The sequence below is a fragment of the Lepisosteus platostomus genome, chromosome 6 (assembly GCF_059453375.1).
Source record: "Lepisosteus platostomus isolate fLepPlt1 chromosome 6, fLepPlt1.hap1, whole genome shotgun sequence".
NCBI lineage: Eukaryota > Metazoa > Chordata > Actinopteri > Semionotiformes > Lepisosteidae > Lepisosteus > Lepisosteus platostomus.
The window spans coordinates 51,992,934-52,012,206 of record NC_142616.1 but is presented as its reverse complement, the minus strand read 5'-3'; the positions used below and the strand labels follow the sequence as shown (position 1 = coordinate 52,012,206).

General features: G+C 40.5%; 1 protein-coding gene across 2 annotated transcripts; it reads left to right on the top strand.

Moving 5' to 3' along the window:
• Positions 1-181: 181 nt before the first annotated feature.
• tmf1 (TATA element modulatory factor 1) lies at positions 182-19,264 on the top strand. 2 transcript variants are annotated; one of them, XR_015939634.1, is made up of 18 exons: positions 182-655; positions 1,985-3,318; positions 3,913-4,016; positions 4,796-4,922; positions 5,620-5,725; positions 6,294-6,436; positions 9,996-10,162; positions 11,363-11,519; positions 11,609-11,701; positions 11,960-12,116; positions 14,057-14,249; positions 14,634-14,703; positions 14,794-14,886; positions 15,986-16,108; positions 16,273-16,425; positions 17,003-17,128; positions 17,219-18,531; positions 18,624-19,264. XR_015939634.1 is itself a non-coding variant. In XM_088636287.1 (17 exons), exons 1-17 carry the CDS (start codon positions 520-522, stop codon positions 17,357-17,359), a joined length of 3,423 nt encoding a protein of 1,140 aa, XP_088492413.1. In that variant the 5' UTR covers positions 182-519; the 3' UTR covers positions 17,360-19,264. The 2 variants fall into 2 exon arrangements, 1 of the variants encoding a protein (XP_088492413.1); XM_088636287.1 differs by having other exon boundaries at positions 17,219-19,264.
• Positions 19,265-19,273: the final 9 nt, after the last annotated feature.

Sequence of the window (19,273 nt, the reverse complement as noted above, 5' to 3'; positions counted from 1 at the left end):
TTTAACTTACAATTACAGCTTACGTAATTGTAAGTTATATTCTTCTCTAAGCATCTGTGCAATTTTAAGATTTGTTATAACGGTTTCATTAACTCAGTTCTTACATATACAGAAAATAGGGCATACGTCTTCAGAAGTTGGGGTAGGAAAGGAAATTACGTCTTTGACCGGCCGGAAGCTGACGTCACCACAGGGTTTGTTAGGTGCTACGTGGAAAGGAAGTAGGAGCTGAAATTGTCAAAACAATTCGGTCATGCACTAATCAACGCATACCTTTCGAAAATATTGAATATTTATCTTGGGGTCTCACCACGGTTCTACTGAATTTGATCTGGGACATTGCATTTCGAAAATCCAAAGATTCAAACACAATGACTATTTTCATGTATAGCCTTTGGAGTTAGTGGAACGGCCTAGCTGTTGTAGAAGGCAAGAAAGTAAGTTGTTGTGATACGTAGGGCTTCAAATCTGTAGGGTCGGGAGAGGGAGCATCTTACCGGTTTATAAATGTAGATAAATATGAGCTGGTTCAATGCCTCGCAGCTGTCCAGTTTTGCCAAACAGGCTCTGACAACAGCTCAGAAATCAATCGATCGGGTTTTGGACATCAAGGAGGAAGACCAGTGGGGGGACACTGTGCTGCCGTCCTACGATGGTAATTATGTTATCTTTTTTATTTGTATTTGTAGTGGTTGTTTATTCGTTTGCAGCAGCATCTGATGTAAGGTGAGAGAAATGTTAATCGATTCCCGTTCGAGAAGATTATTCCTAATGCATAATTCGTGCTAAGCGATTATGTAAATTACACAAGCGATGTATAGATTTTTAATTTCGGTGTTGACACTGTGAGAAGTGGTTTTCGCGATCCCTGATTGTCGCGGATCCCTACTGCCCAATGTAATGTGTGTGCTGAAGCCTAGGACCTTTGCTAACAGCGGAACAGTTTTAGTATTGGGTGATGTCAATGACCTGGGTCATTGTCATTAGATAAGACTCTGTTTCGTGGTTGAGAATTGACAACCGTCTCTTACTGAGAATATCGGAAGCAGTATTTCTGAAAACAAATGTTCTTTAGGCCAGTAAATACTTTAGAACGTTAAAAGTGACGTTAAAACATTTTCGTGAGTAAAAGCTAGGACAATTTATTTTTAGTGAACGCTGTGACACCCAAGCGTCCATTTAAACTATCTGGGGTTATTTGGGGTCCCAAGGCATTATGTTGAGTTTTCTAAAAACTTCTTGTGCTAGTTTCTTTTGTATTACTTGTGTTGTTGTCCTCCTGGGTTTCTTTTTGCATCTCTTTATGCAGTATAATGTTTAAGAGTTAGGACTAATTGCTCTGATTCAATGAACTATGAGAAATGGATGCTTCCTTAAGACAAATGTTAAGTTACAAATTAGATGAAACCAGTCGGCCCATCTTGCTTGGCTGGTAGGGTCTTATTGATCAGAGGTTCTTAACCAAACCTCTCTATCAGGATCCATGGTAGTCTGCTTGCTGTAATGTATTTGTTTTAGTCTCCCAATAAACCTCTGCATAAAGAGATGTTTTCAGTGCTACCTGCACATTCTCTTAATTTCCACAGGTCCTTTGACACATTCTTCTGATTGGCTTTGTCAATAAAAAACTTTTGCGTTTCAAATGCCTGTATCAAATATTGCTCCCTCTTTTCCTGATTAACGTGATTCGTTTAACCTTTCTGTGTGTGGTATTCCTTTATGGTCAAAGATGAACATTTTTACTTTTTGCAACGGATTAGAGATATCATTTTTATTAATGTGGTGACCGAAATGACATTATATTGCAATTATATCATCAGTATATTTAACAATGTAAATACAACATCCCTTCTACATTTTTCACCGTTTATCTGTAAAATCAGCATAGTTTCAGTGGCAAATAAATTAGCCAAGCAAAACAGAGGAAGGTCATTATCTTTTGGCGTTTCATCAGACTGTTTTGTCGCTTGCACCCTTTTTCCAGATTTGCCTGGAAAGACATCTTTCTCCAGTGAGGGCTGGAGTACCTCGCAGTGGAATTCCCCGTTAGAAAAGTGCTCTCCAGCTGCTCCTGCGTCCACAGAGGCCATCACCACTCCTGTCACGCGCACTGTAGTGGACGAATCTGAGAACTTCTTCAGTGCCTTTTTGCAACCAGCAGAGCCGCAGAATGTGAAGAACAGCCAGGTCGTGTCCGTGCCTCCTGCCAAATCGCCGAGGCCCGAAGAAGAGAAGCCCAGGACTGTTGCGTCGAAGGAGAATTTAGATCCTCTCAAACCCGGTCCTGTTAAACCGGGGAAACTGGAAACAAAAAAGCCCGTAGCATCCAAACCTGTGAGCGTCGAACTAGCAAAGCCTGCTGTGGCTGCTGATACTAGTGGTCACAAGCCAGATCCTGAAAGCTCTCTTCCACAAAAGTCTACTCCAGAAACTGCTGTGTGTGAAACTGACGGAAGAAATCAAGTGGAGCTCTTAGATGGAACAGCTGCTGTTTCGGAAGTGACAAAGGCAGAGAAGTCTCCCTCCCCTTCGGGTGTCCCAGTTGAGGACGGTGTCGTCAATGGCGGCTGTGAGGGGACACCACCAGAAAGCCCTTCCAAACCTCACTTGCCTCCCTCAAAGGAGATGCTGTTGGAGTCGAAAGACCCCAAATCTGAAGACCGACAAAGCAATACACCTTCCCCCCCCGTGAGCACTTTCTCTTCGGGCACGTCGACCACCAGCGACATTGAAGTCCTGGACCACGAGAGCGTGCTTAGCGAAAGCTCCGCCAGCTCCAGGCAAGAGAACGCCGAGTCCAAAGCCGGCCTGCACCTGATGCAGACCTCCTTCCAGCTCCTGTCTGCTTCGGCCTGCGCCGACTTCCCGCGGCTCGACGACTACCAGAAGCTCACGGAGAGCTGCGGCTCTTCCGACGCCTTCGAGAGGATCGACTCGTTCAGTGTGCAGTCGCTCGACAGCCGGAGCGTCAGCGAGCTGAACTCGGACGACGAGCTGTCGGGTCGGGCCTGCACTCTGGCCTCCATTGCCACTGGGCCGGCTGCTCCACACGTGGCCCCGGTGGACCAGGACGAGCAGAGGAGCGAGGAAGAACTGATGGAAACACCGAAGGACAAGTCGCTGGAAGACAGTGAAATGGAGGAGAGTGGCCGAAGCGCGACTCCGGTGAATTGTGAGCCGGCTGAAGAACTGGTGCACCCTGAAAGTGCTAGTGATGGCTCGTCCTCAGCGATGCACGTCAAAGAAGCGGTCCCATTCCAGCTGGCCAGCGAGGAAAAAAGTGTGGTTTCCAATTACCAGTTGCTCGAGCTGCAGAAGGTGATCATTTTATCTTCTTTGACCCTTAAATATGCAACCACGTCAGGCTTAACTTTTTGTGTAATTCCTCTGTTCATGCTGATATCTCAGTTCCTTAAAAAATAGCGTCTCCCTAAATTTTGAAAAATGGATGTTTGAGTTTTGAATTGAAAATAATTGTTGAACATCTGAGTTATATTTTGTTTCTCTCATCATCCATGATAAAAAAAAATGACCTTCTTTCTTGAGGCAGGAGAAAAGAGAGTCCAAATTTAGATAGCTTCCTCTTTCTTGTAGCTGTAAGATACTGGTGGCCAAAGGCCAGGTCCTGTAAGTTTTATTAAATGGTAATAATTGATTATAAAATCTAAGGTTTATATATTTTTTATAATTCATAATTTATATTTTGTGGACATTTCCTTTTTTAGATTATGAAATGGAATTGTGTTTTTGGTAACAAAATGAGCGTTAATCAGAGACCTAACTGCCTTGGTCCCAACATCATTTTCAGTTGGTTATAAACATCTCTCCAGTTTATTATAACTTTTATGTTTTATGTGACAATAATACATAACTATGTATTGGTACATTTAAGAAGTAGAAATCTCTTTTCAGACTATTGATGAGCTGACAAACAGACTTGAAAAGAGAGAAATCCAGCTGTTAGCTGTCAGTAAAGACAAAGCAAGATTGGAAGAGGAGCATGACAATCTTAAAGAGTAAGTGTTGATTTTCTTTTGATTTTCTGTCTTTGGACTTCTGCAGCGCAGATTTTGCCCTGAAGTTCAAACACGGCTCACTTTGTGCAGGTTTCAGGTTCAGGCAATTGTGCAGGTTTTTTCTGCACAATTGCAATTGCAATTTGCTGGGTGCTGCTAGTATTTGGGCTTGCCGGGTACTAGAATATTCTTAGACTATGAGCAGCAGTGCTCCCTGTCACTTGCTAGGGGGCAATGCTTGTGCAGTGATGTTACCAAGAGCTGTGTTACTCCTCCGATCAGTGGTGACTGTCTTGTAGGCACAAATAATTGCAGAGACAAGTCCATGGTCTGATTTCCCCTGTGCTGATAGAAGGGCTGTAATAATAATGCCAGGCTTGATGATGAAAACAGTTTGGAGAGTATAAAGTAAAAAACATTAATCAACTAGGGGAAAAAATATTCTGTAATGCCTGATGTTGACGATGCATTAGGGAAGAAAATATAAATTTGGTAATGTTAACTACAAAATGTTTCAGCTTTTGAGTAATTTCTTTGAATCACAATAGAATTCAGCTAAGCAGGGAATTTCTAGGTTTGTTTGTGCTTTACAAGAAACTGAACATTTCTGGACAAAGGTCTTGTCAGTTTCCCTCTTTCCATTTACTACTGAAGGTGGTCAAAAAATATGCTAGCAATAACAATATGATTTTACCATTGTATTTAATGCCAGCATTTAGAGAGCTTCTTGTCCCATCAGACATGTTCCAACAGCAGAGCCTTGCTGTCTGTGTTCACAGTGAAATGATCAGTCTGAAGGAAGAGAGCTCGGGTGTGCAGGCTCTGAAGGAAGAGTTCACTCAGCGGATTGCAGATGCAGAAAAGAAAGCGCAGTTAGCCTGTAAGGAACGAGATGCCATGAAAAAGGTAGAGGCATGAATGGACACCTGTTATAAAACCCCACTTTCTGCCATACTGTGGTTGCTGTAAACGAGACCATTGTAATTTATAAGTGCATGGTGTTGCTTTTGCACAGGTTATACAGCATCGTGTAATCTGGCGTAAAATTGTGTTCTTAAATAACAGTAAATATTCTGCACTGATATACTCAAGCTATATCGGCATAAATATGATAAATGCATAAATTAATGATTTGTAATAGGTTTATTCCATGCTGAAAAGAGAAGAAAGGAAACAACATTTTGGCTGCTTACACCAGAGAAGAAGCACTTACATCCTCACAGCTGAAACGTTGTTTCCTTTCTTCTCTTTTCAGCATGGAATAAACCTATTACTTGTTCCTTTGCAGCCTACGCATGCTGACACAGCTACCCACCTAAATAAATGATTTATCAAGCTCAGATTGTGAAAATGAATTCCCGCTGTTTTGAGTTTTAAGTGTCAATAGCTGAGGAATGGCTAGTTATTAACATTTGACAGTTCTATGCATTTTACAAATGTAAAGTTTAAAAACAATGTCTTTATGTTCCACATTCATTTGTGATGCATAGGATTCTGAAAGTACACCATTTGGTGTTAATATAATTCAGTTTGCGAGCGCCAAGGGAATTGCAGATGTCATTCTCAAGAATCTGTCCGGCTTGTCTTGCGATTTCATAAACAGGACCTTAAAGCACTGAAAGAGGAACTGTCAATGAGACTGAACTCAAATGAGACTGCCGAGATAATGAGAGAAAAAGATGAACAAATCAAGGGCCTGCTAGAAGAAGGTGAGGTTCTCTAGAGGCAGACCTTATTTTGTGCATGAACACCAGAAATTATGGTGGAATTTTAATTCCAGAACTCATGGGTATTGACCCATTGCACTGGCAGGTGAAGTGAGAGACGTCTCAATAGTGTGTTTGTAGGATGGAGAAAGGGGCAAAGTTTCATCCAGGGATGACATCAAAGCTCCTTTGTTTCACTGTAACCTCTAGCTTATTGAATAAGAATTGTTTAATTCTTGTGATTCCAAATTGTCTGCATATGGAAAGTAAAATACAATGAATAGTGATGGGCCATTCACATTAGAAATGCTGCTGTTGTTGTGTGTCTACATTCCAGAAGAATATACAGTGATATTTCATAACTTTTCATTATGCGTGTTAACTAGTTTTTAAAGGTGACCTTCAATGTATTAGAAGCTAGATTGTATAAGTACATCCATCACATGAGAGCCAAAATTTTCATTTTGTGTGCAGGGCTTGTTTGCAGTAGCAGGTATTTGAAGTTATGTGCTTTGTGTTGATGTATTGTGAACCATATAGAGAGAGACAACCAAACTGTCCCTGCTTTCAGGCGAAAAGCTTTCCAAGCAGCAGCTTCACAGCTCCAACATCATAAAGAAGCTGAGAACAAAGGAGAAGGAGAATGAAAACCTGACAATAAAGCAGAACAGAAGGATAAAGGAGCTCGAAGAGGAGCTGAGGCATCTACAGGAGGTTGGTAGGGTGGCGGCCAACATAGTGTTTTTGTTTTTACAACCATGGGGTGAACAAAAACATTTCACAAAGTGAATACAGCTCTTTGCAGCTTTAGGATTCCAGTAGAATTGTCTGCATCATGTACATTTCTAATTTTCTATTATTAATTTCAGGGGTGGGGAACGTCCGGCCCGCGAAATCATTTGGTCTGGCCCTGCCAAGGCAACCGCAGGCGTAAAGCCTGGCGATAATTCGATAACGATAATTATCGCGATATAATTTTCCTCTATATAATTTTAACAAAAGTTCGATGAATGTTCATGCTTTACGCGTGGTACGCGCATGCGCACTACATAATTAACTGTCTGGTTTCTTCAACTTTCACTCAGGAGAAAAAAATCTGCCTTTAAACTTGAAAGAAAGAATTATTTGACATTTATCGTGATAATTATCGATATCAACTGATATGCATTTTTTATCGTGATAATGTTTTTGGCCATATCGCCCAGCCCTACGCAGGCGGGACTTGAAATTCAATAAATCTAGGAGCTTTTTTCATAGCAACATAAATTTATATTAAGTGAATCATAATAATAACGTTAATTTTGAGGGACAAGCAAAGAACGTCCATTACGGGATAGACAGGACACATACGAGTACATGACGGGACAGACACGCATGCTTCTCGCCGGCTGCCCGCGGCCTGTCTGCCTGTATTGTGGTGACTCAGAGGGCAGTCAGTGCCAGGCAGGCTGGGAGTGTACACTGTGTTTTACGAACTGGGGGATGAAGTCAAGCAGTTCATGGAGGTGAAGGGAAAACCTGTCACCAAAGGGAGGCAGTTCCAGCCATCACATTAGGGGTGATTTAATTAAATGTTTGACCAAATATAGCAGGCTAATTTTTAAATTGATAATATTGTATGGCCCGCAAATGATGTAAAAAAGGTTCCCCACCCCTGATTTAGATGGATGAAATATAGAATATTTGATTTTTGTCAGGCGAAGTAACTTGTCTGCTTCTTTAGTGTCCATCTGAAAGCTTATAAATTTGTCTTTGGCATCACCACAAAAAACTACAAAAAACAAGTAATACTCAACATAAAATAAACACACTACGAACAAACAGTATAATGGTAGTGTAATGATTACACTTCCTATCATTACACTAATCTGATAGCTTCATTCATGAAACAATCACTAAGCAGCATTTAAATACCAATTACACAGGGAACAAAAGACTTCTTTTATACATTTTTCTTGGCCATAGGCATTCTCAAATATCACCCATGAAGGCAGCAAATGAAATGGAAATGAAGAGGGTGGGAGGTATCATCGACAGTAAGCAGAGCTTTCCTTTGAACTGCAATATAATACAGTCCTTTAAGCAGTTTCTGTGGTCGACCAATTATTTTACTAGCAGTATTAACAATTCTGGCCAGTTTCCCCTAATACTAAGGTTATCATTTCACATCGGGATAGCAAAAGACTCACCTCAAACTCTTTCAGCTTGCTGATCAAAAATATACGCTGACTAGCCTTCTTAAAATTGTAGTTGGTATTGTCTGCAAAATTTAAATGTACATCTATTACTAAACAACATTCCCAGGTTTATTTGGTGTAGAGTTTCTTTCATGGGCTTTTTTGGAGTGATTTCAAGTTCAAATTTATTATCATTATACTCATACACAGGTATATGGTATAACGAAATGCTATTTAGCTAGCTCTCAGACAGTAAGTAGTACAAAAAATAACAATACAATTGTATTAAGAAAAGAAAGATGGAGACAACAGGCATTGTGCAAAACAACAACAGGTAACAGGTAATGTGCAAAACTATACATCAACATAATGAAATAAAAGATACAAAATTATGGGGGGTGAGCTTCTTGGTAGAGGGTCAAACAGTGTGTAGCTGGGGTGTGTGGGGTCTTGGATGATGCTTAGAGCTTTCCTCGAGCACCACCTGTCATAAATGTCCTGGATGGATGGGAGAGCATCCCCAGTGATGGACTGGGCAGTTTTCACCACCCACTGTATGGCTTTGCGGTCAGGAATACTGCAGGTGCAATACCACACTGTGATGCAACATGTCAGTATGCTTTCTGTAGTGCATCTGTAAAAGTTAGTGAGGATCTGGGGAGATATCTTGCCCTTCTTCAACCATCTTAGGAAGAACAGGCACTGTTGTGCTTTCTTAATCAGACAAGTGGTGTTGAGAGTCCATTTGAGGTCCTCGGTGATATAGACGCCATGGAATTTGATGTTACTGACCTTTTGCACTTCTGTCCTGTTGATGTGGGTAGGGGCATGACCGCTTTGCAGTTTTCTGAAATCAACGATCAGCTCCTTGGTTTTGCTGAGGTTGAGGGTAAGGTTGTTGTCCTCACACTACGTTGTAAGGAGATTGACCTCCTCCCTGTAGGCCCTCTCATCATTGTCTGTGATCAGACCTACAACTGTGGTGTCATCGGCAAACTTGATGATGGAGTTGGTTTTATGTTTGGCCTTACAATCGTGGTTGTATAGCAAATGAAGCAATGGACTAAGCACACAACCCTGGGGGACCCCAGTGTTCAGAGTTAGTGTGCCGGATGTGTGGTTTCCAAGTCTGACAGCCTGGGGTCTGCCTGTCAGGAAGTCCAGAATCCAGTTGCAGAGGGTGGTGTCCAGACCCAGTGCACTGAGTCGATGAATAGTAGTCTTGCGTATGTGTTCTTTTCATCCAGATGGGATAGGGCTGTGTGTATGGTGATGGAGATTGCATCATTGGTGGATCTGTTGGGCCGGTAGGAAAATTGGCACGGGATCAGTGTGTCTGGAATGGTGTAATTAATGTGCCCCATGACCAGCCTCTCGAAGCACTTCATGATAACAGGGGTTAGTGCCATCGGTCGGTAGTCATTAAGACATGTCACTGTGGTTTTCTTTGGTGTTGGGATGATGGTGGTTGTCTTAAAGCAGGTGTGGACTACAGCTTGGGCTAGGGACATGTTGAAAATGTCTGCATAAACACCTGCCAGTTGATTGGCGCAGGCTCTGAAGACGCGACTGGGTATGGCATCAGGTCCTGCATCCTTGTGTGTGTTCACTTTTAGCAGAGATCTCCTCACCTCGGTATCATTGGCAGATGCACAGATGTTCTTCCTTTTGTAGTCTGTGAGGGCCTGTATACCTTGCCACATGCTCCACATGCCACATTTCCACATTTCCTCCCACTTCTCAAAGCACTACTGGCTAGTTCAATTGGCATTTCTTAATGATTCTTGTGTGTGTGCCCTGCAATGGATTGGTGTCTGACACAGGATGTGGTTCTGACTTGTGCCCTCTGGTGTACTGTAGTGTGAATAAGTGGCTTTCTATTAAACAATGGATGTTTTTTTTTTAATCTTTAGAAATGCTGCCTTTTAAACATTTGCCGTTGTGCATCCTGAGATTCAAGAGATTATCGGCGTGAAATTCCTGTTGTAGGAGTTGGGAAGTAAAGACTGCACAACTAAGCTTGTTTTAGTCTTAACGTGTCGAGGGGTAAAATCCTGGTGGAGGAATAATCCCAGATCTCCACTGTCTTGCTGCAGGTCCTGGATGGCAAAGAGGAGGTTGAGAAGCAGCATCGTGAAAACATCAAGAAGCTGAACAGCATGGTGGAGAAGCAGGAGAGGGAGCTGAGCCGGCTCCAGACGGACATCGAAGAGTTTCAGGAGAGGAGCCGCAGCCTCCAGGCAGCCCTTGACAGCTCCTACAAGTAAAGATACACGTCTAGCAGCCGCAATCCTAGAATCCACCAGTCTGCTTACGCAGATGATTCTTCATTATCAGAACCTTGTATTATATCACAGTTGTTCAGATATGAAATCACAAAGATCCAGATGTGTAAATCTGAGCCTTTTAACTTTGAAGATGCTTGTTTTTAGAGTTTTGCGGACAGATCACTACAGATTTTAATATGACATTAAAAACAACAGATGTTTCAAATTGATTAGATTTTGTGCATTTCTAATGATGCTAATCCTGCTTGAAACTCCCCCAAAGACACCCTGAAAGCATGTTTTAGCAACATTCAGGAGTGAAGCTCATCTTGCTTTGTCACTGTGCAAGATTTTCACTGTTACTCATTCTTTGTTTTATTGTAGTGAAGCATAAAGTGTTTCAAACTGTTTTTTTCAGTGGAATGCTATCACCTTTTTTTAATTAAACATTACTAATGGTCCTCGGTAAATACAAGAGTGTGGTCCGAGGTTGGCGTGTTGTCTGTTATAGGGCTGTGGTTTACATATCACTGGTGTGACACTTGTCACTAGCTGTCTGGTGCTGGGACTTCCCTGGCACTGGAGCAAAATTTAGAAAAGTGCTACAAGGACACAGAGGGAGTTATTTGGCCATGATCATCCTGCGACTTGTTGGGTGCATGTCGGTTTACAGTGATAACAGGAAGAGACTTGCTGCTCCTTCAGTCTGCGCTGACTCTCCTGTCAGCCACTGTGGAGCCTGCAGCCTGTTAAAGGATGAATGATTCTAACAGGTGGGCATGTCAGAGGGGAATGTGCACCTGTCCTATTTTCTGCACAAGAATTAACTATTGGCTGATGGGCTCAATTAAATCCAAATTCTGAATAATATGGATATATAATGAAAAATAATTGGCAATTACACATTTTTTAAAAGGTTATGGTTAATCTTGGAAGCAAACAATTGACAATTTTGTGCAAATAATTATCCGATACTCTTATCACTGCAAGAAAGAAGGTAACAAATGAAAAGTAAACCTAAAAGATGAACTGTGCTAATACAGGCCATAGCTTGATGTAACCCTTTTACATGAAAGCCTTTTACAAGATGATTTGTTTAAGAACTATAGACCGAAAAGAAACCTTTTTTTAATTTTCATGGTTGCAAATTGCTCTTCATTTACAGGTCAGCATTTTAATGCGTGCTTTGCTTTCAGGGAACTTGCAGAATTGCACAGAGCAAACGCTACAAGGGACAGTGAGGCACAGGAGGCTGCGCTGAGCCGGGAGATACAGGCCAAAGAGCAGCTCTCTCTTGCTCTGGAGAAGGCACAGGAAGAGTCCAGGACTCAGCAGGAGGCCTTAGCCCTTCAGGTGACTCGCGTCTTGTCTTCACGTTAACATTAGCTTGTAAAGTATTTACAGACTACAGATCATTACTCCTTTCCCATCTTCCTCAACAGGTTGCAGACCTGAGGCTGGCATTACAGAGAGCTGAGCAGCAGCAGGCTAGAAAGGAGGACTACCTTCGTGAAGAGATCAGCGAATTGCAGCAGGTCAGGCAGCAGAGCGTAATAAATAAAATATAAACATTTTAAATTTAGTGTACATGCATGGTAATTTGAGTTCTCACTTGGGCATTGGTTTTTTTTTACAATATGAACAAGTCATGTTCTGTTTTTCCTTAATGATGTACTGGTTACTTATGAAATGCTTTAGGAATTGCCTCCATAATAAACCGGATTTTTCTGAGTTCAGGAACATTAAAATTGACAGCATTTCACAATCGCAGTCCTCTCTTTTGTCCGCTGTAGAGACTTCAAGCAGCAGAAACTCGGAACCAGGAGCTCAGCCAAAGTGTGACCTCAGCAACCAGACCACTGCTGCGGCAGATTGAAAACCTGCAGGCAACACTGGGGGCACAGACCTCCTCCTGGGAGAAACTGGAGAAAAACATCTCCGATAGACTAGGTGAGCAGAGCAACTACACGGAGTCGTGCATCTCAGTAGTTGTTCCACACTGGTTAAGCTTGCATGCCGTTTTCAAAATAGATATGTGTGTTCAGATTCTTACAAAAATCTTACAAAAAGGTATTCTTACAAAATAGGTGGCAGAGAGGTTAAATAAAATGTAAATGTATCCAAAAGGCAGGTAGCAATTTAAGGCATGTGAGTTTTTTCTCTGGCACACCTCTGAAAAAAGAAATCGGAGTCAAAACTCAGACAAATATTGATTGATGATGAACAACACAACTGTATACAAAACTTTGCACTATTTCCAAAACTCAGAGGCCTATGTTCTACAGACCCAGAAACCTGGCATACTAGCCTACTAACCTGAAACTCCATGCAACACCTGTACAGGCAAAAAAGAGAAGAGAACTCTGCGTCCTAAATACAGTAATATGACTCAGCTCTAAATCTCCCTTCCTACAATAGTTATTCCCAAAAGTAAAGGGGCATCTGCCTCCCTTACATCACCAAACTGAAGAGATTTTAGTCTCAGGTTTCCACAATACAGAAAATCAGAATTTCATAAAACAAATAGGACAGTAGGCTCTCTTTAACAAGGTTAAATTATTTCACCAGGATCTGGTTCCAAGACTGATATGAACAAGGTGTTCTTGCACAAGCTTAGAGGAAGAGGATGGTGATGATATTCGTTCTTCTGTTTCGTTTTCTGCCTTCTGTTTCACTCTGTGCCTGGTCAGCTGTCTTTGTCATTTTATTTTGTGTTTCTATAAAGACTTATGCTTTATCATCCACTTAATTAACCACAGTAAAACCCCAAATCCTCCTGATCATCTGTGTGTACCTGTCTCTCAACCTGCCTGCATCTGGACAAACACCTCAAATCATGTGCATCAGACTTTCTGTTTAGACCTCGAGTAGTGCAATAGGAGGTGGCCTACAAACATTACCAATTTTGTAACCCCCTCATACTTTGATGGTGACAGTATTTCATCATTACACTTTCCAGTATTCTGTTGTAATTACTTCATATCAGTGAAGCATCTTACAGTTTTTCTCAAAATTTTGTTCTGTTTGCTTGTAGTGTATTTAAATTTTTCTTCTTGTCTCATTTAGTAGTAGTTTTCCATTTTTAGCTGAAGTAGAAACCTGGTTCACTTTTTCTTCAGCTAGTGCACTTCTAGTCTTATAAAACATAAATATCACAATTTGTCTTGCTGAAATACCACATATTCTCTTCATAATTAGCTGCAGGGTGAAATTTTAGCTCCTGGACAAAAGCAATTTGATTGCAATATACAGGAACATCAAAGGTTGGCAGGTGCGGTCTTGTCCAGGAAGATTCTAAAATCAAAATTCAGCAGATTATTTCTGAGCTTAATGTCTCCTTCTTGCCAAACCTCTCTCACCACACTACCTCATCAATTACTTCCACATTTAAAAGCAGAGGCTGTCTTCATTGTGAATAGAATGAAGCCACTTATCAAACTAGCCTTGATGTGATGTGTTGATTCAGTTCAGTTTATTGTCATATGCACAAGTGTAATAAAATGCGTATTTGCATGTATGCCCCAATACAAAGAATAGAAGGACATTAAGGAAACACCGAAAACATAAACACAGAACAGCAGCAGCAACAACAAGTTTAATAACATACATCAAAGAACACATCAGTGCGAGTGCTAGATCGTGTGAACTCAAAATGTCGCACCCTGAAGTGCAGCAGTTGCAGTTGGTCATCTTTGGGCGGAGCGGTGGCACTGTGGCTAAGGATCTGCGCCTGTGGCTGGCAGAGGAATCGTACTCCGTTGGGCCCCTGAGCGAAGCCTTTAACCCCAACTGCCTCAGGGGCGCCGTATGACCCTGCGCTCTGACCCCAAGCTTCTCTCCTGTGTGTCTCATGGGGTGTGTCTCATATCTTGTCTTGTCTCCTTGCGTAGTGGACGCACAGGCACAGCTGGCTGTTGCCGTGGAGAAAGAGCGGTCTGCTGCGGAGGACCTCCTCAGTTTCAAAGCCCAGCTGGCCTCTGTGGAGTCTCAGAACAGCCTTCTGCGTCAGGAGAAGGGCCGCTTGCAGGTTCTACTGGACTCTGAGAAATCCAAAAGAGAGAAACTAGAGGATGACAGCAGCAGGTATCGCGTCACTGCCATCTTTTTTAATGAAACTAAGTTGTTTGTTGTAACCCCTCATTGCCTTTGCATTGCTTTTCAGCTGGCGGTTGCCTACTAATGTGATTTCATTGAGTCATTTTTTTTTCCCCCACAAACACTCTAGTGCCACTAACAAGTTACATTTTTTAAAGTTAGAAGGCTTTGGTGCTTCATTTTAAAAGACAGACACATTTAAGTAGAATGGATGATCGTAGAATTAGCTCCATCAAGTTTTATTTGGACCTGATTCAAAGGCTAGTTTTTTATAGTTATAATAATTGCTCCCACGCATTGTGTATTTAGTAACCGCTTTTATCCTTTTTCTTTTTTTTGCTTTTCACGGCTGCGTTCCTTTCATTTCCTTAGGGAGCACGCAGAGCTGCAGAACCTTAAAGGAGAGTATGCAAGAGCTCTTGAGGAGTACAAAAAGGAGAAGGTAGGAAACATTCCTGGCAGATACCTTCAGCTGTGAGCATTGCAGGAACATCTGCAAAATTATATCATCCTTGTCTCTGGCTCACTTTAGGTGCTTCTGAATAATCAGCTGGAAATGGAAAAAATGAAGGTCGAACAAGAAAAGAAAAAGTATTTCTTGGTGCAAGAAGCACTGAAAGAAAAGGTAATTTTTAGTGATGATGGTGTTTATTTTCCTATTAACTATAACTATTATACAGTTTTGGTTCTTACACAAAATACTGCTATTTACACCATCAGAATACTGCCAATGAATCAAATGTAGATCAAGGTAGATTCATTTGAGCTGTTTTCTGTTTATACTTGGGAACAGTCCATCCTGATGGATGGACATGAACTCTGTTCTGCTCTGTGGAACTGATTTTAAATCCCCCGGTTTCTCTTTATACCCTCTCTCCCCTGTCTGTAACAGAATGTTTTCTTTGGCTTAAAACTGCAAAGAAAACTGCATTTGTGGATTTTAGCATGGATATGACTGTCTTCTGTAGCTAACTCTTTCGTGGGAGTGTTTTTCTTGATTAAGAAGGATGCAGAAACCTTTAATGTCTGCCAGACCGTAACATATTTCATATTAAATGTTCCATTCTGTAAGTAGTAAAGGCCGTCATCCTTGTCCTTGCTATTCACAAAAAAGGAAACTAATTAGAGCATGGAAAGAGTTCAGTTGAAATTTAACATGTATTCACTAATCCTTTGGACATGTAGCCAATTATTAAAGTTTTGATTTGACACAGCAGTATCTTTTTTGTATTGGTAAAACTTGAGAAAATCTCAAATATTGAAAAAAACATTGTACACAGAATAAATGACATCATAATTAGTGTCAACACATGCTTGAACTGAATGGGCATGTGATTATTAATCTCACCTGACACCTTAACCTAATGGGACCATCACGTTCTTAATGGAGCAAAAATGCACAACGTGGAGTGGTACTAACCTAAAGAAAAACAGTAACTCAGTTCAGCAGTTGAATACAGAAATTATACATGAATATATACAGGGTACATAAATTACAGTGCTGAGCTGAGATTCCACTCTAGTAATACAGTAAAGCAAAAGCTCTTGAATACGAGCCTCAGAAATCCCGGCAGTACCGGAGAAAATCCAAATCTTCAAGTGTAGAATCTTTGGTCTGCATGATGCTCAGAGAGTATGCTAATAGTGCAGAAATGTGAAGCAGACTGTGGTACTGGTACCAATTTGAAAGTGACGGTATTCTGTTCTGAAAATGTTCTCAAAAGGAAAGAAAAGCCTATAGTCACCCAGTAGCAGACCCGAGTGCATCAGGCACCCCATCGCTCTCCCGCTCCAGCTCAATCAGTGGGGTTGACTTGGCTGGCTTGCAGAACTCCTTCTACTCACAGGTATGGCACATGATGTACCTTTCCATTCAGTATGCATTTTCCAAATCTTTTTCTGCTGATCTAGAAGCATTTCCTGCTGTTTTTTAGCTGAATCGTGGAAGGCTGTTTGATAATTAAAAGGACTTTGGTTTCTCAAGGTGTTTTTAAATACAACCCTTCCACAGGATGATTCCTTCGATCACTCGTTTGGCACACTGACCATGTCTGCTAGTGGAACCAATTTGTATGAAGCTGTGCGCATGGGGGCAGGCTCTAGCATTATTGAGAACCTGCAGTCTCAGCTCAAACTACGAGAAGGGGAGATCATGCAGCTTCAGGTATGTCTAATGATCTCCCGAAAAATAAGTTTCACTTCCTCATTTCTGTTTCAGGACTCATGGTCTTTGTAATGCTAACTGATGGCCTTTAATCTATTTGCTTGTTTAGACTTTTGGTTTAATTGTTTTTTGCAGTCAGTCCCCAGTTTTATAAAATACCCCGCTTTAAACATATTGTTTCCAACACATTCAACATATAGAACTTAAAGCATTCTTTTCTCACCTTACATTTCAGGCAATGTGCCTGAAATGGGGGAGTTATGAATATCAGAAGTGGGTACAATATTAATACCATTTACAATTCTCATTCAAGAGTCAAAAGTAAATCAGAAATGATGCCTCTGAACAGAATTTTGAAATCCATTAGCTTGCGATAAGATCTTGTCTGGACCAAAATCCATAAGAGACAGTGGTCTCCAGAGACCAGGGCTGGGAACCACTCCTTTAATTTTTAAATTGGTATTAATGTCAATTGTAATAAGTGTGTGGATTGACAAAAATGTGGTAATGTCAATAGGAAATGAATAAAAGAGTGGTTTGTTGATAATGTTGAAGGTTTTTATTTCTTTTTCTCCAGCTTGAAATTTCAAACCTGGAAAAAACCAGGGCTGTTATGTCAGAGGAACTAGTAAAATTAACAAACCAAAATGACGAGCTGGAAGAAAAAGTGAAGGAGATCCCAAAGCTGCGATTGCAGCTCAGGGTAAGGAGTTTCTGCTGAGAGAAGACTTGTTAACGTTTACATCACACTGTCAAAAAAGGCATTTCACCAATTTCACCTGTCTGCCTCCAGGATCTGGACCAGAGGTACAACACCATCTTGCAGATGTATGGGGAGAAAGCAGAAGAAGCTGAAGAACTCCGACTTGACCTGGAAGATGTGAAGAATATGTACAAAACCCAAATTGATGAACTGTTGAAAACCAAGAAATAGACATGGCAGCCTTGCGTCTGAATCTCAAGTGTGAAGTTTAAAAAAAACAAAACATTTCCTGTGCATGTACTGTATGAAGGGGGAAAGTGGATAGTTTGTAGTTCTGCAGAAGGATCAATGCATTTCTAACTCCTTTTACTTTAAAAGAAGGTGGATTAAAACAAAAAAAAATGTTTGTAGGTGTCCTCCAAATGTTGGATTTGAAACATTCCTCTTTGCTACATCTGTATTAACAAAAGCATAGAGGTGGTTACAGATGAAACCATAAATGTCATGAAATGTCTTGAAGAACAGTAGGTCTAGTCACTACATTTTAAACCTTTGAATTTATGCATATCATAGAAAAGAGCATTTTCTGTTTCCTGTTTTTTTCCCCAACATGAGTTTTGTCACAATTCCATTCACACTACGGGACTTGTTGGTATTAGGTCAAGGCTGCCCAGTCCCAGTCCCATTCAATCTCATCTCTTAACAAGCTAGTTACTGGCTTAAATAGACCAATTTAGTAGATTCTTCCAGCTTTTCAAGTGCTGCTACTTTAAAGAGACCTAGATATTTCAGACCAGGACTGGACACCCCTGACTTGCTTCATCTCATGATGTTCTGCTGCGATTATTTGTTTTTCCAAACACATCTATGTTTTTTTTTTCCTTTTAAAGGTTCCAGTATGTCTTTTCATTAATGTTGCACTTTTAAATATTTTTGTATATGAAATCTATTTAAAATATTTTATTAGGTTTTACTGAAGTGGTGCCATTCTTCAGAACAATTGAAGTTATTACCCTGCAGTTCTACAGCTTGCTCACTGTAATTTTTTACGGCTCGTACAGAAATGTGAAATCGGAGGGGATGCCTTTTGATGACGAGTTGGAAATGTCACTTTTTTCTGTTATCGTAATATAAATTAATATGTATGAAGCATGGGTCCAGACTTATAGTTGAAATTTATTTTGTGTTTAGTGTTCTATTTTTTTACCATTTTAACTGCACATTTGACATTGCCTCTCTAGAGAAATAACAATTTGTGGTGGATAATTTGCACCTCTCTAGTTAAACTTAAATGAACTCTCTTCAGGACCTGTACATCTCTAATGTATCTGGAGCTAAGTGCATAACCCTTTATGGCCTAAATTGTTTTTTTTGTGTGTATAAGAAGTGCCCATATAAACATTGTATAACACAAAGAAGTAATTATTATTTTTCATTCATCTTAAAGAACACACTCTGTGCAAAGTTCACTTAGGATTTTGTAGCCAGGATTTAGTTTTTCTAGAGGTAAAAGATTTTGCATTTGGCCCTTTGGGACACAAACTCTTGCTAGAGTTCTCGATTTTGCAGTCTTTGGGCATTAATATTGGTATTAGTCTGCAGCCCCGTTTGGTCAGAATCCCACATTCAGAGTTCATAGACTAACAAGTTCCTATAGACCGTAAAAAAGTTGGGAAAAAATCTGCTTTTACTTTGCAAGTCATGGCAATCTTAGAGCTTGTATTTAGGTTAATCTAGAATTCATTCCGTCTGAAGCTGGAGTAAAAAGTGTAACATAATTAGCCACTAGAATATTTTCCTTTTTCTTCTGTACAGAAATACATTAATATATAACACATAATTTAACTTAACAGTGACTTTCTGGAGTTGCAAGGGTAAAATCAGCTGTATAGAAAATAAAATGAACATTTATATCCTTCTGGTGAATCTTCTGATCTGGTTTAATTTGTTGTATCATCTGGCACCATTGCTTATAAGACGTTTACTGTAGTACATTTTCAGTGAAGTTTAGAAATTATTTAAATTAATGTGTATTGAAATGGATTGCAAAATTTAAAATTTATTCTAGCTGTAAATTGTAAATATGAACAATAAGAATTGATGGGATAAGGAAAATAAATTCTTTAAAAAGTATAATGTGTGGAT